This window comes from Pristiophorus japonicus, chromosome 21 (assembly GCF_044704955.1).
Source record: "Pristiophorus japonicus isolate sPriJap1 chromosome 21, sPriJap1.hap1, whole genome shotgun sequence".
NCBI classification, from domain to species: domain Eukaryota; kingdom Metazoa; phylum Chordata; class Chondrichthyes; family Pristiophoridae; genus Pristiophorus; species Pristiophorus japonicus.
This window is the reverse complement of record NC_091997.1, coordinates 66703412-66728229: the sequence shown is the minus strand read 5'-3', so window position 1 is coordinate 66728229 and position 24818 is coordinate 66703412. Positions and strand designations below refer to the sequence as shown.

General features: G+C 45.0%; 1 protein-coding gene across 7 annotated transcripts in view; it reads left to right on the top strand.

Annotated features, from left to right (window-relative positions):
• ppip5k1a (diphosphoinositol pentakisphosphate kinase 1a) overlaps positions 1-24818 on the top strand; it is a 173860-nt gene that overhangs the window by 98072 nt on the left and 50970 nt on the right. For 3 of the 7 annotated variants that reach the window (XM_070864956.1, XM_070864959.1, XM_070864955.1), the window contains exons 23-26: positions 5263-5379; positions 8571-8738; positions 12516-12609; positions 21827-21952. In XM_070864956.1, the coding sequence (XP_070721057.1) occupies positions 5263-5379; positions 8571-8738; positions 12516-12609; positions 21827-21952 (505 nt within the window). Of the gene's footprint in view, positions 1-5262; positions 5380-8570; positions 8739-12515; positions 12610-14263; positions 14504-21826; positions 21953-24818 lie in introns of those variants that run through there. The other 4 variants (XM_070864960.1, XM_070864958.1, XM_070864957.1 and 1 more) reach the window with 2 other exon arrangements.

Genomic DNA, 24818 nt, shown 5'->3' with positions numbered 1-24818 from the left:
GCGAATGCAGCTTATGAGACTAGCTGAATTTTATGAGTGTTTACTGACTGACTGATTAATCTGACTGAATAACAGTCGTGACTACCCATTCAGAAAGTCATCTCTTAGTTATGACCTTTTAGAATCACGCAGCACAGAAGAAGGCCATTTGGCCCATCGTGCCTGTGCCGGCTCTCTGAAAGAGCTGTCCAGTTCCACCCACTCCCCCGCTCTTTTCCCGTAGCCCTGCAAATTTTTCCTTTTTGAGTATTTATCCAGTTCGCTTTTGAAAGTCACTATTGAATCTCCTTCCACTGCCCTTTCAGGCAGCAGCACGTTCCAGATCACAACTCGCTGTGTAAAAAAAAAATAATAATAATTCTCCTCCTCTCCCTCTCTGGATTTTTTGCCAATTATCTTAAGGATGTTCCGAAGATGTGAAAGTCACTATATAAATGCACGTTCATTCTTCTTGCCTCCCTCTGCTCCTTTAAAGGCTTCCTAAAAATGTACCACCTTTGCCCGTGTTACTGATCGCGTCCCCCAGCATCTTCCAATTCCACGTCCACCTCTCGCCTGAAAAGAACCTGTGTTGTTTTTTGTCTATATGACGAACACCGTATAGGTGAAAGTCATTGGAGCTGCAAAGAATATAAATTCCAATTTTGTTTTCATTTTAATATATTGGAGAGAGAGAGAAAGCTTTTGGTTTTATATTGAATAAAATAAATGTTTATTTACAGTTGTGCAGGTTGGCGAGTGGTTGCCCCTTTGAAGTCTTTACTGTAGGGCAGAGAAAAGCAGCTCCATCAGAGCTGTATGTTGTTGGAGAATTTTCTAATATACTGGCTCAAACAGTGATTGAGCAAACAATAAATACCTTTAGGTGTATTATACTAGTGCGGGTAACACTGCAATGATTGAAGGACTGGATCTAATGGGTTCAGTCTCAAAGCCGTTGGACTTCATTCTTGCCTCAATATACTTGGGCGTTCTTTATTGTTTAACTTGTCATCTCAATAACTTTAAACACTTGACCCCCAGATTCCAGAGCAAATTTCATAAATCAGCCGTTGGGTTCATTTTGAAAATGATTGCTCTTGGCACCTTCAGTGTATCTAAGTGATTCTCCTGTAAAAGGTCACTTACTCCTCATCAAATTCTGAATTCTGCCATGCTCATGAGGACACTGGAGAGGGGATGATATTAGTTTCTTAGAACAGTATGTAACAGAACCTACAAGGGAGCAAGCCATCTTAGATCTGGTCCTGTGTAATGAGACAGGAAAAATAAACGATCTCCTCGTAAAAGATCCTCTCGGAATGAGTGATCACAGTATGGTTAAATTTGTAATACAAATTGAGGATGAGGAAGTTGTGTCAGAAACGAGCGTACTATGCTTAAACAAAGGGGACTACAGTGGGATGAGGGCAGAGTTGGCTAAAGTAGACTGGAAACGAGGACTAAACGGTGGCACAATTGAGGAACAGTGGAGGACTTTTAAGGAGCTCTTTCATAGTGCGCAACAAAAATATATTCCAGTGAAAAAGAAGGGCGGCAAGAGAAGGGATAACCAGCTGTGGATAACCAAGGAAATAAAGGAAAGTATCAAATCAAAGACCAATGCGTATAAGGTGGCCAAGGTTAGTGGGAAACTAGAGGAGTGGGAAACTAGAGGATTGGAAAAATTTTAAGCAACAGCAAAGAATGACTGAAAAAGCAATAAAGAAAGGGAAGATAGATTACGAAGGTAAACTTGCGCAAAACATAAAAACAGATAGTAAAAGCTTTTACAGATATATAAAACGGAAAAGAGTGACTAAAGTAAATGTTGGTCCCTTAGAAGATGAGAAGGGGGATTTAATAATGGGAAATGTGGAAATGGCTGAGACCTTAAACAATTATTTTGCTTCCGTCTTCACAGTGGAAGACACAAAAACCATGCCAAAATTTGCAGGCCACAGGAATGTGGGAAGGGAGGATCTTGAGACAATCACTATCACTAGGGGGTAGTGCTGGACAGTAGGTAGACAAGTCCCCTGGTCCTGATGAAATGCATCCCAGGGTATTAAAAGAGATGGCGGAAGTTATAGCAGATGCATTCGTTATAATCTACCAAAATTCTCTGGACTCTGGGGAGGTACCAGCGGATTGGAAAGCAGCTAATGTAACGCCTCTGTTTAAAAAAGGGGGCAGGCAAAAGGCAGGTAACTATAGGTCGGCTAGTTTAACATCTGTAGTGGGAAAAATGCTTGAAACTATCATTAAGGAAGAAATAGCGGGACATCTGGATAGGAATAGTGCAATCAAGCAGACGCAGCATGGATTCATGAAAGGGAAATCATGTTTAACTAACTTACTGGAATTCTTTGAGGATATAACGAGCATGGTGGATAGAGGTGTACGGATGGATGTGGTGTATTTAGATTTCCAAAAGGCATTCGATAAGGTGCCACACAAAAGGTTACTGCAGAAGATAAAGGTACGCGGAGTCAGAGGAAATGTATTAGCATGGATAGAGAATTGGCTGGCGAACAGAAAGCAGAGAGTCGGGATAAATGGGTCCTTTTCCGGTTGGAAATCAGTGGTTAGTGGTGTGCCACAGGGATCAGTGCTGGGACCACAACTGTTTACAATATACATAGATGACCTAGAAGAGGGGACAGAGTGTAGTGCAACAAAATTTGCAGATGACACTAAGATTAGTGGGAAAGCGGGTTGTGTAGAGGACACAGAGAGGCTGCAAGGAGATTTGGATAGGTTAAGCGAATGGGCTAAGGTTTGGCAGATGGAATACAATGTCGGAAAGTGTGAGGTCATCCACCTTGGGGGAAAAAAAACAGTAAAAGAGAATATTATTTGAATGGGGAGAAATTACAACATGCTGAGTTGCAGAGGGACCTGGGGGTCCTTGTGCATGAATCCCAAAAAGTTAGTTTGCAGGTGCAGCAGGTAATCAGGAAGGTGAATGGAATGTTGGCCTTCATTGCGAGAGGGATAGAGTACAAAAGCAGGGAGGTCCTGCTGCAACTGTACAGGGTATTGGTAAGGCCGCACCTGGAGTACTGCGTGCAGTTTTGGTCACCTTACTTAAGGAAGGATATACTAGCTTTGGAAGGGGTACAGAGACGATTCACTTGGCTGATTCCAGAAATGAGGGGGTTACCTTATGATGATAGATTGAGTAGACTGGGTCTTTACTCCTTGGAGTTCAGAAGGATGAGGGGTGATCTTATAGAAACATTAAAAATCATGAAAGGGATAGACAAGATAGAGGCAGAGAGGTTGTTTCCACTGGTCGGGGAGACTAGAACTAGGGGGCACAGCCTCAAAATATGGAGAAACCAATTTAAAACTGAGTTGAGAAGGAATTTCTTCTCCCAGAGGGTTGTGAATCTGTGGAATTCTCTGCCCAAGGAAGCAGTTGAGGCTAGCTCATTGAATGTTTTCAAATCACAGATAGATAGATTTTTAACCAATAAGGGAATTAAGGGTTACGGGGAGTGGGCGGGTAAGTGGAGCTGAGTCCACGGTCAGATCAGCCATGATCTTATTGAATGGCGGAGCAGGCTCGAGGGGCTAGATGGCCTACTCCTGTTCCTAATTCTTATGTTCTTATGAGTCGTGATGTCCCAAGGGGAACTATGGTATCCTGAAGTTTGCTTGGTTGAATCCGGGATTCTGAGAGGAATTTCAGTTATCATAGAATATTCCAGCACAGAAAGAGGCCGTTCGGCCCATTGTGCCTGTGCCGGCTTTGAAAGAGCTATCATAAGAACATAAGAAATAGGAGCAGGAGTCGGCCATTTGGCCCCTCGAGCCTGCTCCGCCATTCAATAAGATCGCGGCTGATCTGATCTTGGGCTCAGCTCCACTTCCCTGCCCGCTCCCCATAACCCTTCACTCCCTTATCGTTCAAAACTCTGTCGACCTCCACCTTAAATATATTCAATGACCCAGCCTCTACAGCTCCCTGGGGCAGAGAATTCCACAGATTTACAAGCCTCAGAGAAGAAATTCCTCCTCATCTTAGTTCTAAATGGACGATCCCTTATTCTGAAACTACTCCCGAGTTCTAGATTCCCCCACGAATGGAAACATTCTCTCTGTCGAGCCCCCTCAGTATCTTATTTGTCTCAATAAGATCATCTCTCATTCTTCTAAACTCTGAGTATAGGCTCAGCCTGCTCAACCTTGCTTCAGGTTGGACCTATACTCATCTAATTAATCTCACTCCCCCTGCTCTTTCTCTCTAGCCCTGCAAATGTTCAGTTCTTCCTGAAACATTTTACTACATTAAAGATGCTATATAAATACAGGTTGTTTGTTTTGTTGAAATTGGCCACCACTTTTTCCTTTTGATTTTGTCTTCCCCGGGATTTGTTGCCACTCGGGATTGGGGAGGCTGGGACATGGGATTGCATCATCTATCAGAAGGGTGGCAACAATGGGTCTTTCGCTACCCTTTTCATATTATATATCGCTTATCAACCTGCCTAAAGGGAACAGATCCCCCTGGCCCAATTAAAGCCACGCTGGCAGTATTAAATGGGAGGCCCTCTCTTGCAGCCACTCCAGTTTATAGAATTGTACAGCACCGCAGGAGGCCATTTAGCCATTGTGCCTGTGCGAGCTCTTTGAAAGAGCTATCCCACAGCCCTGCACCTTTCCCCATAGTCCTGCCGATTTCACCTTTTCAAGTATTTATCCAACTTCCTTTTGTGAGTTTCTATTGAATCTGCTTCCACCACCATTTCAGGCAGTGCACTACAGATCATCACAACTCGCTGCGTAATTCTCCTCATCTCCCCCTTGGCTTTTTTGCCAATTATTTTGAATCGGTGTCCTCTGGTTACTGACCATTCTGCCAGTCGAAACAGTTTCTCCTTATCCACTCTTATCAAAACTCCTCATAATTTTGAACGCTTCTATTAAATCTCCCCCTAACCTTCTCTGCTGTAAGGAGAACAACCCCAGCTTCTCCAGTCTCACCCCATAACTGAAGTCCCTCATCCCTGGGACCATTCTGGTCAATCTCCTCTGCGCCATCTCGGTAAGGCCTTGATGTCCTTCCCATTGGGCGGTGCCCAGAATTGGACACAATACTCCAGCTGGAGCCTAACCAGTGATTTATAAAGGTTTAGCATAACTTCCTTGCTATTGTACTCAATTCCCCTATTTATAAAGCTCAGGGTCTCGTGTGCCTTTTACAACCGCTTTATCGACTTGATTAATGTAATATAGGCAACCTAATTTGGAAGTATTTTGCTGTTTTTGTAACAGGACCCTTCTTCCGAAGAGCGGTTCCATGTGGAACTCCATTTCAGCCCAGGGGCTAAAGGTTGCGATGAAGATGAAAACGCCCCCACAGGGTCTGGATTTCGGCCTGCATCAGCCGAGGTAAATCCCAATGGGACCCCTTGGTTAATTTCTATCGTCAAAGACGTAGCTGACTGTGTTTACATAATCCTTCTTTTAACTACAAAAAAAAAAGCCCGTTTTTCTGCACTTCCTTCAAGAAAGAAAGACTTGCATTTCTATAGCGCCTTTCACGACCGCCGGGCGTCTCAAAGCGCTTTGCAGCCAATGAAGTACTTTTGGAGTGTAGTCACTGTTGTAATGTAGGAAACGCGGCAGCCAATTTGTGCACAGCAAGCTCCCACACACAGGGATGTGATAATGACCAGATAATCTGTTTTTTTTTAATGTTGATTGAGGGATAAATATTGGCCACTGAGAACTCCCCTGCTCTTCGAGCGGATTACTGTCTCATCCGAAAGACGGCACCTCCGACAGTGCAGCACTCCCTCAGCACTGCACTGGGAGTGTCAGCCTAGATTTATTTTTTGTGCTCAAGTCCCTGGAGTGGGACTTAAACCCACAACCTTCTGACTCCGATGTGAGAGAGCTACCCATGGCTGATACTTATTCTTGATTCAAACATAGGTGTGAACACTTCAAAAGATAACATTTCAAGCATTCAAATTCTCCAAAGAAAAATGAGTTTAAGTCAGCCATGGCTCAGTGGGCAGCACACTTGCCTTTGAGTCAGAAGGTTGTGGGTTCAAGTCCCACTCCAGAGATTATTGTGCAAAATCCACACTGACACTCCAGTGCAGTACTGAGGGAGCTCCACTACACTGTCAGAGGTGCTGTCTTTCGGATTAGACGTTAAACCGAGGTCCCGTCTGCACTCTCTGGTGGATGTAAAAGATTCAAAGAAGAGCATGGGAGTTCTCCCCAGCGTCCTGGCCATCATTTAACCCTGAACCAACGCCTGAAACAGATTACCCGGTTGTTTGTGGGAGCTTGCTGTGCGCAAATTGCCTGCTGCATTTCATACATTACAACAGTGACTACACTTCAAAAGTGTTTCAGTGGCTGTAAAGCGCTTTGGGACGTCCTGAGATCATGAAAGGCGCTATAGAAATGCAAGTCTTTAAACTTTTTTTTGTACTCTGCTTATGGTAATTAAGCAATTTTGTCTTGAGATTTGTCTTGGTATGTGCCTTGATTCTGTCCAGGTACACGAGAGGTTTAAAAAGCAGCTTCACTCATGGAAGAATTTTTTCGGCTCATTTTGATACCATTGTTGCTGGGCAAAATCATTCATAAAATCGCAGTGCAGCAGGAGCTCATTCAGCCTTTGCCACTCTTTGAAAGAGCTATTCACTTAGTCCCACTCCCCCCACCCCTGCAAATTTCCCCCTTCAAGTATTTATCCAATTATTCCACCAGTTTAATGTACAGATTGTTTGCCAGTTTGGGATTGGCAGCTATTTACAAACGAAAACAATGAATAAATTGCTCAACTTCCTGTTACATCCTCACGAGCAGTTGTCGAAATCTCGACCTCCGATAAACGACTCAGACACCTTCAGCTCCGGCAGAAGTTTCTTTATTTTACTTGCTAGCAAGGGAAAAAAAAATTTTAATTTCAAAATATACTTTATTCATATAAAAATTTGTACAGTACATTCAAAAGCAGTTCAGTACATTTAGCTGCGGTCAGCAATCCCATACACTACATTTGGGTGCTGACGGCAGTTCCGTTCGATACATTTCCTTGCTTTTTAGTTCAAGTACAATTCGGTACAATACGGGATACATTGTAGTACATTCGACAAATTACATTACATGTGTCACTATACAGTACACGGAATGGGTGACGGTACATCTACACTTTTCCTTTCCAACGTGTATCACGAAACAGACCTTGCATTGTACATGGCACTACATAGGTGTTTACAGATCATGGTGCTCCATGTACACAAAAAAGAAGTTACAAGTACGGCCCGAGGGGAGTTTTGTACTGATTCCTGCCCCTGGGTTTACTGTGGCAGAAGGGCTTTAAACTGTGGCCCTTCCCCACCGTGCCTTTGTGGCAACTGCACCAATTTTAAGTGCGTCCCTTAGCACGTAATCCTGGATCTTGGATTGCGCCAGTCTGCAATACTCGGCCATGGACATCTCCTTGCTCTGGAAGACCAGCAAGTTTCGGCAAGACCAAAGAGCGTCTTTGACCGAGTCGATGGCCCTCCAGCAGCAGGTGATGTCTGTCTCGGTGTGTGTCCCTGGGAACAGCCCGTAGAGCACAGAGTCCTGTGTTACGGAGCTGCTCGGGATGAACCTCGACAGCAACCACTGCATCTCTTTCCAAACCTGCCTTGCAAAGGGGCAATCCTGAAGGAGATGGGTAACAGTCTCGTCCGCCCCACAACCGACTCGGGGGCACCGTGCCGTGCTGCTGAGATGTCGGCTGTGCATGAACGCTCTGACGGGTAAGGCCCTCCTCACCGCCAACTAGCTAGCGAGGGAAAGGTCACACTCAGTCAATGGCTAAGTGAACACCTCCGAAATGGTACAGTTTCACGAGATATTTATACAGTAAAACCCAAGTTATGGCCTCTCCCTGTGTATTGGCTCTGTCTCACAGTCAGTGAATACAGATAAAGAGTTAATTACTACATCCTTGTCCTGACATGGGTTTCTAGATGTTTCCTTTTGTCAGGGTTATTAGTTGGCCAGCCGGCCATTACTCGATGAGAGTGTGGTAATGAGCTATTACCTGCCTTGCATTGTGTCAGGATTGTCCAGTTTCCTGGTCAGTTATCTTTTTGCATCAAATGGATGAGGTCTCTACAAGAGATAATGGCTGGTGGTTTGAGGACTTTGAAAAGGGTGGGGTGGAGTGGAACTGGTGTTGTGTAGACAATAGGAGAGCACCATGGGGGAGGGGGGGGTACTTGTCTCAGCAGGACTTAGCCACCAGACAGCTAGGAGACATCAGCCATTTCAAGCCAGGTTTAGCTGTTTATGCAAGCCGACTGCTTGTTGCAGAAATTTCTGGAAGGACCAGGACTCCATTTTGTTATATATTAAAAAGGGCACAAAAATACCGTGTGGTATCAGCTTAGATAAATATACATTTCCACACAGTTATTAATTGAGCTGTTTTTGAGTTGGCGCATCACGAACATTTGCCCGACAAAAGAGAGAAAAAGATTTTTAAAAAGAGGCCGCAAAAAAAAATGGAAAAGGGAGAAAATGAGAGAGAGAAATCGTTGTAATGATGTTTATTTCTTCCGTAGAACGAAGGGGGCTCCAAGACTGACCAGGGCAGCATGGAGGATCTGTCGGAGAATCGGGGCAGTGATGACGGGGACGGATTTCTTCCCGCCTTGCCTCAGCCGGTGGAACCCTTCCACGTGCACAGGAAGTCCGCTCTGACCAAGGCAAGGAAGATGGGCTCCATGGAGGTAAATGATGGCGAGGGATTTGAAAAGAGTACACGTGCCGCTTCACATTTGGCGCTCATCTAGAATGACCTCTCTGCTCCCAAGGAGAATAATCCCGGCTTCTCCGGTCTCTCCACATGACTCAAGTCCCTCAACCCTGGTACCATTCTTGTAAATCGCCTCTGCACCCTTTCCAAGGCCTTGACATCCTTCCTAAAGTATGGGATTGGACGCACTACTCCAGCCGAGGCTGGAAGATTCCAAAGACCACAACAAGTCCATTGGGCCCAACAAGTCTGTTCCCTTTTCATAGAGCACTCGCCTTCAAATCATATAACTCAGCTCCTCTCTTACCAGCAACGCAACTAATTGTCCCTTGAACCCATTTATACCGTCCACTTCAATGTCCTTCCCTGGTCACTTTATTCCACGACTCATAGATTTTGGGTGGAAAAGTCCCTCTGACTTCACTTTTTACAACTAACTTAATAAATATTTAACTTCTGTTCTCCACTATTTGAACCTTTCACCACAGTGAATTATTTGTAGGATCAATTCTCTTCATAATGAAAAAAATAAATAATTCTGGGGATGTGTGCGTTGCTGGTAAGGCCGGCATTTATTGCCCATCCCTAGTGGCCCTGAGAAGGTTGTGATGAGCTTTATTTTTAGACGTTTGCTAGCTCACATTCAGTTCAGGGGACTGGAGTCAGATATGGACCCAGACTCGGTAAGGTCGGCAGGTTTCCTTCCCTGAATGTGAAGTGGTGCATATATAACGAGGATGCTGCCCGGACTGGAAAATTGTAGCTATGAGGAAAGATTGGATAGGCTGGAGTTGTTTTCTTTGAAACAGAAGAGACCGAGGGGAGACCTAATTGAGGTGTATACAATTATGAGGTGCCGAGATAGGATGGAGAGGAAGAGAGGTCAATAACCAGGGGGCATAGATTTTAAAGTAATTGGTAGGCGGATTAGAGGGGAGTTGGGGACCTTTTTTCATCCAGAGGGTGGGGGTCTGGAACTCGCTGCCTGAAAGGGTGGTAGAGGCAGAAACCCTCACCACATTTAAAAAGTACTTGGATGTGCACCAGAAGTGCCGTAACCTACAGGGCTACGGACCTAGAGCTGGAAAGTGGGATTAGGCTGGGTAGCTCTTGGTTGGTCGGTGCGGACACGATGGGCCGAATGGCCTCCTCCTCCTGTGCTGTAAATGTCTATCATTCTATTCTATGATAGTGAACCAGTCGGGATTTTACGACCATCCAACAGCTTCATGGTCACTTTTACCGATACCAGCTTTTAATTTACAGAGGCATCTAAAAACTGATTGCAAATTCTCACACTGTCCCACGGTGGGATTTGAAATCACATTCCCCGGATTATTAGTCAGACCTCTGGATTGTTAGTCCAGTAACACAACCACTACACGACCGTAGCCTCTACACTGAAAACCCTAGTTACCTTTCCAACGAAAGCAAGCCCAACTTTTACTCATTCGAGTCAATGTTAAATCAAAATCCACATCTATACTCTTAGAAGCAAGCTACAGATAGGTCAGTGATTTATACGTTGATTTAGACCTTTAGTTGTAATTATAGAATATAGAGACAGTTTAGTTACTACTGGCTAAGCTGTCTTTGTCATTTATTATTTTTACAAATAAACATATTGGGTCTAAAATTCGGTCGGAGGCTTCCTTCGGACAAACACCTCCGACCCGAAATCTTTCTACAAATATACCTGGTGGTCCCGGAGGTGCCTTTGATTCGAAATGTAGTGTATGGAGAGAGGACTTCCTCGCACGTACGAAAGGCTGGAGTCACGTGGGCCTGGATCATCAATCACTCTGCAGTATTCTCATTGATAGTAATCAGGGCTCCGTTTCTCCGAGTTCCCACCATTACTATCAATGAGAATAACACCCTAAAACACAAAAACACAACATAATAAAAAAAAAAACACCTCACATATTTAAAGTTAATTGAAATTAAAGTTAATTAAATGTTTTAGAAAAAAAATATATTATTTTGTTTTTGTTTAATGTGCTTTAATAGGGTTTAAAATAAACTTGGCTTAATGGACAGGGTTTTTACTCTATAAATGTGTATTTAAATTTAATTTTTATGTGTTTTAAAACTCTTAAGCTGGTAAAAGTAAGCTATACGCATGCTTTTACCAGGCATAAGAGTTTGAAGGTCAGTCGCTAGGCTTGAGTTGGGCAAATAGCCCAATCTCCCACACGAATGTCCTCCCTGTGGGGATGCAGAGGATCTGATAAGTGAAATCTTGACAGATCGGAAAAGCTGGTTTTGGGCACATGCACATTGCGCGGTGAAAACCGGCTTTTGCGAGGCCTCACCAGGTCCATATGTAATCCGTACGGACACGCGAGGCTGGGATTTTACCCACATTATGATTCCATCATAAACACTCAACATTTGAAGAATTTCATTAACAGTTTAATTTATTTTTTTTTAAATCTCATAACTGTTCCAGAATAAGGGGCCGACTATTTAAAACTGAGATGAGGAGGAATTTCTTCTGAGGATTGTAAATTTATGGAATTCTCTGCCCCAGAGAGCTGTGGAGGCTGGGTCATTGAATATATTTAAGGCGGAGATGGACAGATTTTTGAGCGATAAGGGAGTAAAGTCTTATGGGGAGCGGACAGGGAAGTGGAGCTGAGTCCATGATCAGATCAGCCATGATCTTATCGAATGGCGGAGCAGGCTCGAGGGGCCAAATGGCCGACTCCTGCTCCTATTTCTTATGTTCTCATGAAAGGGGACCTTTATAGAGGTACACAGTACTTACAGAAAATGTTAACCCCACTTTCTGTCTAGGAGCTGGACTCCACTGTGAACGGCGGAGTCCCGACTGTCAAGTGGTTCTGACAAAGTGGGTTCAGCGGCTCAACTTAAGGTTACACAACAAAAGACACTTGATTTGATCAAAAGAAAGACTTGCATTTATATGGCGCCTTTCATGAGCTCAAGGACGTCCCAAAGCACTTTACAGCCAATGAAGTACTTTTTAGATTATAGTCACTTGTAATATAGGAAACTCAGCAACCAATTTGCACACAGCAAGCTCCCACAAACAGCAATGTGATAATGGCCAGATAATCTGTTTTTGTTATGTTGATTGAGGGATAAATATTGGCCCCAGGACATCGGGGAGAACTCCCCTGCTCTTCTTTGAAATAGTGCCATGGGATCTTTTACGTCCACCTGAGAGGGCAGACAGGGCCTCGGTTTAATGTCTCATCCGAAAGACAGCCCCTCCGACAGTGCGGCGCTCCCTCAGCACTGCCCCTCCGACAGTGCGGCGCTCCCTCAGCACTGCCCCTCCGACTGCACTGGGAGAGTCGGCCTGGATTTTTGTGCTCATTACCTGGGTCTTAAACTCTCAACCTTCTGACTCAGATAGTGCTACCCACTGAGCCACAGCTGACTTGGCATAATTAGTTGATTAATCAGCACACATTTTCGTAAGTCCACAAGGTTGTTGTGTGTCTGAGGGTAAGGTTATTTATATTGAGTGCAGTTGAGGGGCAGAGAGAGAGAGAGAGAGAGAGCTGCACTCCCAGTGTAAACGTTCCTCGGACTACATGTCTTCCTCTGTCTGAAGGGGTTTTTTCCCCGTGGTTGTGACGTGCGTGCCACTCTTAATGCTGCAGGAGCACACTCGCTGTTTAAGAGGGCAGGCCTTCTCGAAGCTAATGGTCGGGTCGGCAATTGCTGAAGCCCTGGATCGGCTGCTTCTCTTTATGCAAAGCCTCTCTTTCGTTGACAGGTGCTGTCGGAAAGTTCGTCGAAGTTCGGCGGATACCGGCTGCTGGCTCCTCCCTATTCCCGGCAGCTGTCTGACGTGAAACAGAGCGGTCTTGGTAAGAGATTTTCACATACTGGAACTTCTAAAGGACACAATAGCGGTGTGGTCTCACCACGTGAACGCCACTATAAATAGTGACTGTGCGCTCGTAAACCTGCCCACCAGCACTAACTTGGCATGGCCACACTTTTTAAAGGACTTTTTGTTTGGATTTTAACCAAAGTTTAGAGGTGACTTTTTTTTCATCAAGCACTGGCTCTCTTTAGGGACATTGGGAGCTGTTCATTGGTTTCCAAAATTCTGATGGGGACTTGAGGCAAACACTTGAAAGTTTAACAGAGTTAGCTTTCATCTTTAAAAATCTGAGGATAAATTGCTAAAATTGTTTTTTTTGGAAGAGGTGAAGCATACGAGAGCCAAAGTTTTATAAATGGGGACATAGAGTACAAAAGCCAAAAGGGAATGCAATCACCAACTAGGCTATAGTTAGAATATTGTGTCCAGTTGTGCATGCCCTACTTTCGAAATAATGTCAAGGTCATTGAAAGGGTGCAGAAGAGAGTTACTAAGATGCTACTTAGGAGAGACTAGAAAACCTGTGGCTTTTCACTAGAACAAGAAACTTAAGAGGAGGCTTGATTAGAAATGTTCAAGTTGTGTGGGATTTTAGTAAGATAACTAAACAGAAACTATTGCCACTGGTAACTAAAGGGCATAGATTTAAGATCTCCAAAAGAACAAAGGGAGAGTTTGGGAGAACGTTAATGAATGGAGAAGCAGTGATGGAAGCAGAATCCAGAATAGCTTTAAATGGAAATGGATAAACTTTTTCAAAAGAAAATTTATCTGAAAAGGGGAAAGTTTCTGATGAAGTGGAATAGTTCTTTCAGAGAGACAGCACAGGTGTGCTGGACCAAATGGTCTCCTCCTGAGCTATAAAATCCTATGATTCTAAGAACTTGATGGCGGTTAGTAACCCTTAAGACTAATAAAGTAGTCATGGTGTTGTGCAGTAGTGATATCACTACATAACCCTGCAGGATAACTTACCACTTCTAGTAACTGAATATTAGGGAAATCAGGGGGCCGAGTTGGGGCGATGGGTCAGACATTGGCCTTTTACTCCTGTAACATGGATTCAGAACCAAGAATGAAAGTTTCTGTTGGCTGTAAGTGAATTTAGCCCGTCCGGTTCTGAGTGGACACGGGCCCAAACCAAAATAATTTGGCCGCATTTTGACTCTAAATGGGCAACGTCACTCAAGATGGGAATTGGAACAGAGTCATACTAGCGTGGTGAGGGAGTGCTCCTCCAAGATTGGGGATAGCGTACATTGTTGAAGCCGGGCGTGATCGACCATCTAACTGTGCTGTGCCTGACCTGGGAGTGCTTGATGCTGACACTGGGGGCCTGTGTCCCATTCCCCAGCACTAATACCACTCACTTTGGTGAGTACAAAAAAAGTGGTGCAGCTAAATTATAGATTCACTAGCCTGTAATCATTGCCTGCCTGATAATATGCGCACTTTTTGATTGGACCAGCATGGTTGGCTTATTCACGGAGCACGAGATCGCCACACTTTCTTTGGCTTGTTTCGCCTGACTTTAACAAAACGCTTTTGTCTTTTAACATGCAGCAGAGACGTGGAGTAATGATTTCAGCAACATTCGCACTAATTTTGCTCTCTCTCCCATCCTGTTTTTGAAGCGAGAACGGAGCGGTAGTGAGACCACAATGACAAAGATCAAACTTAGCACCAGCTTCCCACTCGCTACAGTTTCTCAGCGGGCCCCGTGTCCGAGAGCCGTCACTCCCACCGGAAGCAAGCAGCCGCCTCGTTATTCAGTGCAAATCAACAACAACTTGCATTTAAATAGCGCCTTTAATGTGGCAAAACGTCCCAAAGCGCTTCGCGGGAGCGTAATTGGATAAAAAGTGACACCAATCCACATGAGACATTAGGACAGATCAAAGAGCTTTTAAAGCAAGAGAGAACTTGCATTTATATAGCGCCTTTCACAACCTCAGGACGTCCCAAAGCGCTTTACACCCAATGAAGTACTTTTGGAGTGTAGTCACTTGTAATGTGGGAAATGCAGCAGCCACTTTGTGCACAGCAAGCTCCCACACACAGCAGTGTGATGATGACCAGATCATTTGTTTTAATGATGTTGGTTGAGGGATAAATATTGGCCTGGACAAAAAAGAGCATATTAAAGGAGGAGAGGTAGAAAGACACCGAGGTTCAGGGAGGGAATTCCACTGCTCCAGGTCTCGGCAGCTGAAGGCAACTGAAGGCACGGCCGTCAATGATGGTTCGATGGGAGCTGGGGATGCACAAGAGGCCAGAATTGGAGGAAGGTAGAGTTTTTGGAGGATTGTAGGGGCTGGAGGTTGTCTACAGAAATGGGATGGGGCGAGGCTATGGAGGTCAGGAGCTCTGAAGTTACAGGGAGGGAATTCTAGAGCTGAGACCTAGTAGAGCGAGGTCTATTGGGAGCCAATGATGTTGTTAGGGCCCCAATGCCACTTTGGTACAGTTCAGCGCAGCGCCCACTGAGTGCTGGACCAACCCACGACACAGGGCAAGCGGCACAACCCTTATAGGGGTCGCCGGAAGCAGCTCTGCCAAAGATAACCAATGGTGACATGGCATCTTTTGGGCAGCAGCCTTGCAACCTAATCCTCCCACGCCCCCTCAATAATGCTCCGTCGCCACGCCCCCAACCCCGATGAACCCGGCGTGCCCCTTTAATCCTGTGCTCTGTGGACAGACTGCTGGATTTCCCCCCCCCCCCCCCCCACAAGCGATGAGCTATCTACCAGCAATCAGAATGCACAGTGCAGCTGACTGACTGAATGCAAATGAGGACCGAGCTGCCAATCACTGCACCCGCTGTCTGCCAGCGATGCGAGTCGCCCCCCCAGTCAGTCCAAATAGGTGCAAGTGCACAGAGCTGTCTCCGAGCCTGCGTCAACTCTTTACATTTATGTCTTTCTCCGCAACCCGCTCGCCCTTTACACGGGGAGCCGACGTGAGCGTTCAGTTATGTCAACTGTATTTTCTGTGACGTTTTTTTTCCCTTTCCCATTTTATTTTCCAATGAAGGGTCCTTTTTTTCTGCAGTTACAACGAAACCTTGTGAAAACAAAACACACAACACTGCCAAACCTATCCCTAGTCCGACAGCTGCCAGAGAGGAATGCGAACCCTTGTTGAAGCTTTGGCAATGTTACTGCGTCCTTCGGGGAGTTTAAGCTAAATGGTGAATGGCAGAGTAGAAGAGATGTATTGTGGAGTGCTCTTTAGGTTCTTTGTTCTTAAGAATTTCTGGATAAATCCATCGCTTTCAGTGGGAGTAGGCTCGAGTCCTTTTTGGCCCAATTCATGGAACAACCATCAATGGTCAAACAATTGTACACCCACGGTGGCTCAGTTGGTAAAGGCCCTGCCCAACGGAGCAACAACTCCACGCAGCGACTTGGCCAAAGATTCTGTTGCTACAAGTTACAAAAACAAGCCAGCACACTTTGTAAGTAGTTCACTGGCTTGGGCACGTCCCGTGGCAATCCATAAGTGCAAGTTCTCTCTCTGCAAACGTCAGCAGCCCTCTGATGCGGTCGGCGCACTGCACTTGCAAGTCTCGACCGTGAGTGTCAATTGGCCGTGCGACCGTGAAAAGCATCGCCGCCAAGTCCGATCTCGCTCAATGACCACGAGTCACTGGATAGCCACCAGCAGCCAGGATCACTGATGCCCCTTACCACCTCCATAATGCAGAGCGCTGAGGCCAGTTTAGCAACCCCAGCCTCTGCGCTGGCTGTCAGGCTCTAGTTTGGGCTGGTGGTTGAACCTAGGACCTGTATGCTTTTTACCAACTGAGCTGTCAAGGCAGTTCATACTCAAACAATTTAATATCCTGAATGTATTGACCATTATATTTTGTCAGCTTATAATGTACTCGTTGTAATGGCGGACTCTTGCGCCCGTGTTCACTTTCAGTAATGGTGATTTGATGGCCAGTGATTTGATGTGCCGCGTCATTCTGCGACACACACCGCGAGTCTCTGCACTGCCCACGTGCAGCACACTTGCAAGTACTTTCCTACAAATTTGCTTAAAAAGCTTCGGAGGCAGTGAACGCACTGATTTACGAGCGATTAATCACTCTTCCCAACTATCGTCTTAATGTGTTTGTTCAACGTTATCGTGCAGTGCAGTGGTTCATTCTGATAACAACAAGCTTCAACATTTTGATGATATTTGAAGTGAAGATGTGGGAAGTTGAACTTTTGAACTTAATATTTTAAAATTGCAGCGTTGGTTTAGGGATTTACTTTGATATAGAGCCCTTAACGGAAATGAAAAGAGACAGGGAGATTCGAAGTTAAAATCAATTTCCATTTTGGGATTACACAGCTTGTCATTTATCCATAGTAATTTTCCCTTGTCTCTCCCTGAACGAATAGAATTGCAATTGAAGGTTTCAGAAGTGAGTGTTGTGTCTGTGTTTTCTCTTGCTCTCTTGCCCCTCCTATCCTTTGCTGGGGTACAGTTCCACAGGACAACTCTCTCTCTCTCTCTCTCTCTCTCTCTCTCTCTCTCTCTCTCTCTCTCTCTCTCTCTCTCTCTCTCTCTCTCTCTCTCTCGTACTTCACCCAAGTGGCTGCACTTCAGATGTGGAACCTGGGCGGTGAGTTGTAGCCGATTGGTCGAGCACATGGCTGAAATTCACTGTCTGCGCAAACACGGGAGAGGTCCAGCAGGCCGTGGGACTGCACTCCAGCAGAGAGCAAGGTCAGCTAAGGCCAAGATAGAGATGTTTCAAATCATGAAGGTTTCAGATAGAGTAATTAAAGAGGAACTGTTTAGTGGCAGAAGCAGCGATAACCAGAGGGCACAGATTTAAGGTGATTGGCAAAAGAACCCGAGGCGAGATGAGGAAAAACCTTATTACACAGCGAGTGGTTAGGATTTGGAATGCACTGCCTGATAGGGCGGTGGAAACCGCTTCAATAGTAGCCTTCAAAAGGGAATTGGATAAATATTTGAAGGAGAAAAAATTGCCGGGATATGGGGAAAGAGCGGGGAGAGTGGGACTAACGGGATTGCTCTTCGAGAGAGCCGGGGCAGACTCGAGGGGCCGAATGGCAGCCTCCTTCTCTGCTGCACTGTTCTGTGATTCTATAAGTTTTATTCTTTTTAAAGTTATGGTTTCTCAAGTGAGAATTATGAGATATTTTAGAGGAGACTTGAATTGCATCCAAAGTATGACTGACCAAGCACACTTTCATTCAGTGCAGACTTAAACATGATCCATCTCTAAGCATTGCTTGGGCCTTTTTGACAAGCTCTTTAATTAAAAAAATTTCACCATAAATGTCTACCGAGACATTTAATTGAAATAACTTTGATAAGACACTTGCATCTAGCCGTGCTATTAGAGGTCCTTTTGACCTCTATGATCCCGTTCTTCTGTAATTACAGTTATGTCGAAGGTAATTTATAAAAACAGAAAATGCTGGAAATACTCAGCGGGTCAGGCAGCATCTGCGGAGAGAAAGAAACAGAGTTAATGTTTCAGGTCGATGACCCTTCGTCAGAACTGGAAAAGGTTAGAGATGGAACAGATTTTTAAGTAAGTGTTGGGGCAGGGGGGAGGGGAGGAAAGAACAAAAGGGGAAGGTCTGTGATCGGGTGGAAGGCAGGAGAGATTGAATGATAAAAGGGATTCAGAAGGCAAAAGGAGATGGTAATGGAACAAGTAAAAGAACAAAAGAAGAGTGTAGAGGAGGTGTAAATGGGAATGGCAGAATCGTCAACAGCATCTGCTGTCCAGAAAAAATGGGAGCAGGGTTTATGATCTAAAATTGTTAATCTCAGTGTTGAGCCTGAAGGTTGTAAAGGGCCCAATTGAAAGAACAGGTGCTGTTCCTCGAGCTTCCGTTGAGCTCCATTGGAACGGTGTAGGAAGCTGAGGTCAGAGTGGGAGTGGGGCGGAGAATGAAAGTGGCAAGAGACTGGAAGCTCAGGGTCACACTTGCGGACTAACCTGCGATGTTCAGCAAAGCAGTCACCCGAACTGTGTTTGGTCATCCCCAGTGTAGAGGAGAACGCATCGTGAGCAGCGATTACAGTATACTAAGTTAGAAGTACAAGTAAATCGTTTTTTCACCTGGTAGGAGTGTTTGGGGCCCTGGAAGGTGGGAAGGGAGGAGGTGAAAGGGCAGCTGTCCTATTGCTGACGTTTGCTCGCTTGGATAAGTAGTGTTAAGCCATACAGGAAGGAATATCCTTGGTTCTATCCTGGTCTTTGCTGAGTTAGCTGATTTACAGGAATTGGCTAGGGAGGGTGGGGTGGGGAGGTGGGGGAGGGGGGAGAAATCAGCCAAGGTCCCCACTCCTCCTCCTCATTGCTGGAAGTGCTTGTGTGATGAGGAAAAGCAATGTGTGAGAAGGACACAAAAAACCTGCAAAAGGACATAGACAGGCTAAGTGAGTGGGCAAAAATTTGGCAGATGGAGTATAATGTAGGAAAGTGTGAGGTCATGCACTTTGGCAGAAAAAAAATCAAAGAGCAAGTTATTATTTAACTGGAGAAAGATTGCAAAGTGCTGCAGTACAGCGGGACCTGGGGGAACTTGTGCATGAAACACAAAAGGTTAGTATGCAGGCACAGCAAGTGATCAGGAAGGCCAATGGAATCTTGGCCTTTATTGCAAAGGGGATGGAGTATAAAAGCAGGGAAGTCTTGCTACAGCTACACAGGGTATTGGTGAGGCCACACCTGGAATACTGCGTGCAGTTTTGGTTTCCATATTTAAGAAAGGATATACTTGCTTTGGAGGGAGTTCAGAGAAGGTTCACTCGGTTGATTCCAGGGATGAGGGGGTTGACTTATGAGGAAAGTTTGAGTAGGTTGGGCCTCTACTCTTTGGAATTCAGAAGAATGAATAATCGAAACGTATAAGATTATGAGGGAACTTGACAAGGTAGATGCAGAGAGGATGTTTCTGCTGCTGCGGGGAGACTGGAACTAGAGGGCATGATCTTCGAATAAGGGGCCACCCATTTAAAACTGAGATGAGGAGAAATTTCTTCTCTGAGGGTTGTAAATCTGAGGAATTCGCTGCCTCACAGAGCTGTGGAAGCTCGGCCATTGAATAAATTTAAGACAGAAATAGACAGTTTCTTAAACGTTATGGGGTTATGGGGAGCGGGCAGGGAAGTGGAGCTGAGTCTATGATCAGATCAGCCATGATCTTATTGAATGGTGGAGCAGGCTCGAGGGGCCGCATGGCCTACTCCTGATCCTGTTTCTTATGTTCTTATGTTATGTTTGACAGACTCAAATTGTGATGCCCTTCATAGCTGAATACCTAGATAATTCTCACCATCTAGGCTTGGACGAGGTAATAATCGTCACCCATGGAACCATACCCCAGTCAGAAGCAGCGCAACCAGGAAAGGAGTGGTAGTAACCAAATAAACTAGCTTGTAAAACTATTTATGTTGAGCATTTTTATGATTATAGTAAATAATACAAAATTTAGTTTTCGTTGTCATAAATTTTAATTAAGGGCTGCTGAGATAATGAGTAAATTGGTATTGACCACATTTGATGAATTTTTATATTTTTTATATACAAGATGGCGACTTGAGATGGGGAGAGACTTCAGAAACTCCCATCATGTAACCACCTAGTGGCCAGATCTTGTAACTACATTGTGACGGTTGACATGGGAAATGTTGGCATAAAACTTTACAATGATAAATGTTGATAGAAAAGCATGACACGAGGACGTGCTTAACACAAAATTTTACATTATCTCTCTTGTTATCCTTGTACTAGTTGAGAAAACTGGCGTACCTTGAATTATACCCTGAATTTAGGAAAAGATGAGCCATTATACCAAGACTGCTTTGATTCTTTGGCTTTTGTAACACTTCAATTTAAATACTAGTAATTTCTTAATCATGTTACAAAGCTATTTTATTTTAAAACCATGCACTAGTTTGCTTATTGCTGTAATATTTTTACACTGCATTTATTAAACTGAGAGGTCTGTGGGCAAAAATGTGTTACATTTTTAATGTACTGTAAATACGAAGCAGAGACGACCACTTCTGAAAAGAGAGAAGATGGTTTCAATGTCTCAGTAGACTATCCCAGCACTGCTTGCTGCGGGAAAGGGGCCACTGGGTGAGGCCAGGATTGAGACCATCTTGAAATAACCTGCTGAAGGTCATTGGATGGCCACGTGGGTGAGGCAGCAGAGGGCACTGTATCCAGGGGATCCCATACCAGCAGGACACTGTATCCAGGGGATCCCATACCAGCAGGGCACTGTATCCAGGGGATCCCATACCAGCAGGGCACTGTATCCAGGGAATCCCATACCAGCAGGAATCCGCACCCAGTGAATCCCATACCAGCAGGAGTCCGCACCCAGAGAATCCCATACCAGCAGGAATCCGCACCCAGGGAATCCCATACCAGCAGGGCACTTCACTCAGGAGAAAAATATATTAAAGGATAGAGAGAAGCTTTGGTGGGGTAGTGCAGAACTAGGGAGCATCACCTTAAAATCAAAGCTCGGCTGTGCAAGGGTCAGGGAGCACTTCTTCACACAAAGGCTAGTGAAAATCTGGAACTCTCATTCCCAAAAAGGCTGCTGAGGCTGGGGGTCAATTGAAAATGTCAAAACTTGGAGATTGATAGATTTTTGTTTAGCAAAGGGTATTGAGGGTTATGGAACCAAGACAGTTCGATGGAGTTCAGAAACAGAGCAGCCATTATCTAATTCAATGGCAGAACAGGATTGAGGGGCTAAATGGCCACCTCCTGTTCCAGTCGGGCCCAGATTCTGGTAGGCGACTGAAAGATTTGGCACCTTCACATGGCTAGTGAAAAACACCCCGAGGTTATGGGATGTACAGATCTGTGCTTGACACTTGGGTTTTGCTTAGAGAGCATTATTGAGCTGTATAAAACAGGCGTGGAATATTGGTGGTTACTGGGGATGGGTGCGGTTAGAGACTTGTATTTTTGGGCATCCATAAGTGATGAAATTTATCTTAATTTTAAAATTTAAACCTGACCTCTAACTTCTCAGACTGAAATTCTACAATGTTTCTGAATGTTATTTCAAAAATGATCTCCCATCTGTCCTGCGTATATGTGTGTTAGATCTTATAAACGCATGCAGCATGAGGGATTGTTACTAAAACCTTTTTTTTGACCTAACACCTAACCGTCTCGTGTGCAGGTTCCCAGTGTGCTGGTTTGTTCAGTACCACAGTACTTGGTGGCTCCTCTAGTGCCCCTAACCTCCAAGACTACGCCCGCTCGCACCGGAGAAAGAGTGGCTCCAGTTATTTTTCTCTGAAGGATGGTAGGTTGCTGAGAACTGTTTACAATTTGCTGGTTCGACAGCGCTGGATGCGATCCAGACGCTGCCACCTTGGGCTACTCTCATTTCATCACAATGAATTTCAGTAGAAGCCTGTTATGCAGGCGCGGGAAATGGTTTTAAAAAAAAAAACCTGAAGGACTTTTCGCTCCCAAGTCCTCTCTGATTGTAGTACAACAATTTTAATTGTAACTTTAAATCAAGTGACCCCTTTTGGCAAGGGTACTAGAACCCACAAATTTCCAAATAAAACTTTAAAGGAAACTTAGTTCAAATTAAAATTTGGTTGCCGGGGGTGATTCTAGTCCCTCCGGTGCCCACCTCTCGCGGAAGGCCGCGAGCGTACCATCTCCAGGGACACCCTGGCGCGAACGTAGCCGCGAAAGAGAGACAGGCAGTCGGGCTGAACAACCCCCTCGGCCACCCTCTGCCTCGACCGGTTAATGGCCCCCTTGGCCAGGCACAGGAGCAGTCCTACGAGGAGGCCCTCTGACCTCCAACCTGCCCGCTCCCCTGATTGTAGTACAAGCTTGCGCACTATTATCACCTGAGCACAATTACGCAGTGCGATACTATGGTACGAGCTGCATATCCAATTCCCCTGTCTGCTGTTTTAAGAAACGTTAACCCAGTTACACGAAACCGGTGAACATCTGCATTAAAATAGCAGAAAGAGGAATTTGAGCCAGCATTAGAACAGTACTATCACACGTTGTGACTCCCAGGGCTATTGTTCCAAAGTCACAACTTGACCTAGCAAATACATCGGTTAATCAATACCTTTAGAACTAGCATGTTGAGAGGTTCCAATCATGACCTCTATCACGAGCATTATCTAATCTCTGATGTACTACCGCTTAGAAACAAGTTCCCTTCATTCTGTCATTCATGTAATATTTATTGTCAACATGTCTATTTCTTCGAGTTGCTGGGGTTCAGTGTACTGGAGGACAGTTTAATAGAGAGGAGGGTGGTGAGCAGGGAGCTGATTAGTCAGTAATACCTTCACACAAACTTTAGAGATGGCACTGTGTTCTCAGCCGCTGGCTGTGTTCTCCAATGTGCTGTGGTACGGAGCCATGTGGACAGTGAAGGGCTTTAGGCTCAGCCCCTGATGTGTGCCGAGTTCGATGCCCTCAGCTGAAGTGTTGGGGGCGCTATAGTCAATGGTCATTCTCCTACTCCTGCTCCTTGACCAGTGACTCCCATGTGGAGAGTAGGCTCTGCTTTGATGTCTGTTCCAGTTGAATAATCCGCTGACTGTCACCACCTGGCTTAAGGGTGCAGACTGGCCGCTTGGTCGAGGTACCCGTGACACTGCACCCCAACAAGCCTCAGCCTCTTCAGGAGGAGGGGGACATAAATGGAACCGCAAGATGGTGCAATTTGATGAGTAATCAGCTAAGTGGTTTACTCTCAGTTAAGGTGAGGGAAGAATTTCTTCTCTCCGAGGGTTATGAATCTGTGGAATTCTCTGCCCCAGAGAGCAGTGGAAGCTGGGCCATTGAATATATTTAAGGTGGAAATAGACAGATTTTTGAACAATAGGGAGTCGAGGGTTATGAGGAGCGGCCAGGGAAGTGGAGTTGAGGCCAAGGTCAGATCAGCCATGATATTATTGAATAGCGGAGCAGGCTTGAGGGTCCAAATGGCCTACTCCTGCTCCTATTTCTTATGTTCTTAAATTCTGAATGTGTACTTTGGAGTTTGATAAAGTAATTGAGTGCCTTTTACCTACCAATTGAAGAATCAGTTTCACTGTCACCAGGATACAATGTATGATTAATTTGTTTGTCTGTGGTGACTCTTTAGGTGCATACAAGGGCTAGAAGCAAGCAGACAACTCGCTATAATAAACGGGGTCGGGGTTGGAGCTAATGAAGGCATCCAAAATCCTCCTATGGAAGGAGATATTATTGTATATGACATGCTTAATATTTCTGCAGAGGTTATGTCTGGGGCTAGTTCCACCATTGGTGCCTGTAAAATGCGATGTGGAGCCGACAGACCCAAGTTATAATGTCGGTTCCCTTTCTCTGCCCAGGGATCATAGAACTCTATGCATGCGTGTTTGCATGGGTGTAGGGTTGTGCTGCCTGCTTTTCCAATGCCTGTTTATTTTTTACTAGCTGACTAAACGAAATGGGTCCTGATAGCTATAAATGACGTGGCGATTTAAAGAAAAAATGTATTTATTCGTTCACGGGATGTGGGCGTCACTGGCAAGAGCAGCATTTATCGCCCATCCTTAATGGTCTCGGGATTAGTTGATATGCTAGGCTTTGTTGTGTTGTACTGCAGGCTGGCACTTGTTCCTGGGAAAGGTAAGCTCTGCTGCCAGCTTGTCTCTTTGTCAAATATTCACACATTGCAATTAACAATCTGTTACGGAAGCTACTTCAGACTGCTTCCATTAATTTCAGTGGGTGAGAATATTATGGATGTGCCTGGAATGCAGGAAAAGGGAAGGCTGTCCTTGGAAGGCAATCATTGACTCCTGTTCCATTCACACACACACCTGGTGTATGCAGTGCCTCACTAATTCATCTCCAAAATTAATCATCATTCGGTTATAATCATCCACAGCTATTAGTATTTTAGCTCATGAAAAGCGGTAATCTATTGCTTTGACAGTGTCGAGGGTGTTTGAGCTGAGTAAATGAATACAAACAGTAGTCGAGTAGACTAAATAGAGACGAGGGATGTTTTTTTGCTAGTGGAAGTGGATTCTGCTGGCTCCCACTGCAAGGTGAAGTTTACCCATAATATTTACACAGCGAGGGTACTGCCAGTAGTGTATGCAGATGAGACGCATCTCTTTCCGTCAGTCAAGAATTATGCTTTACCT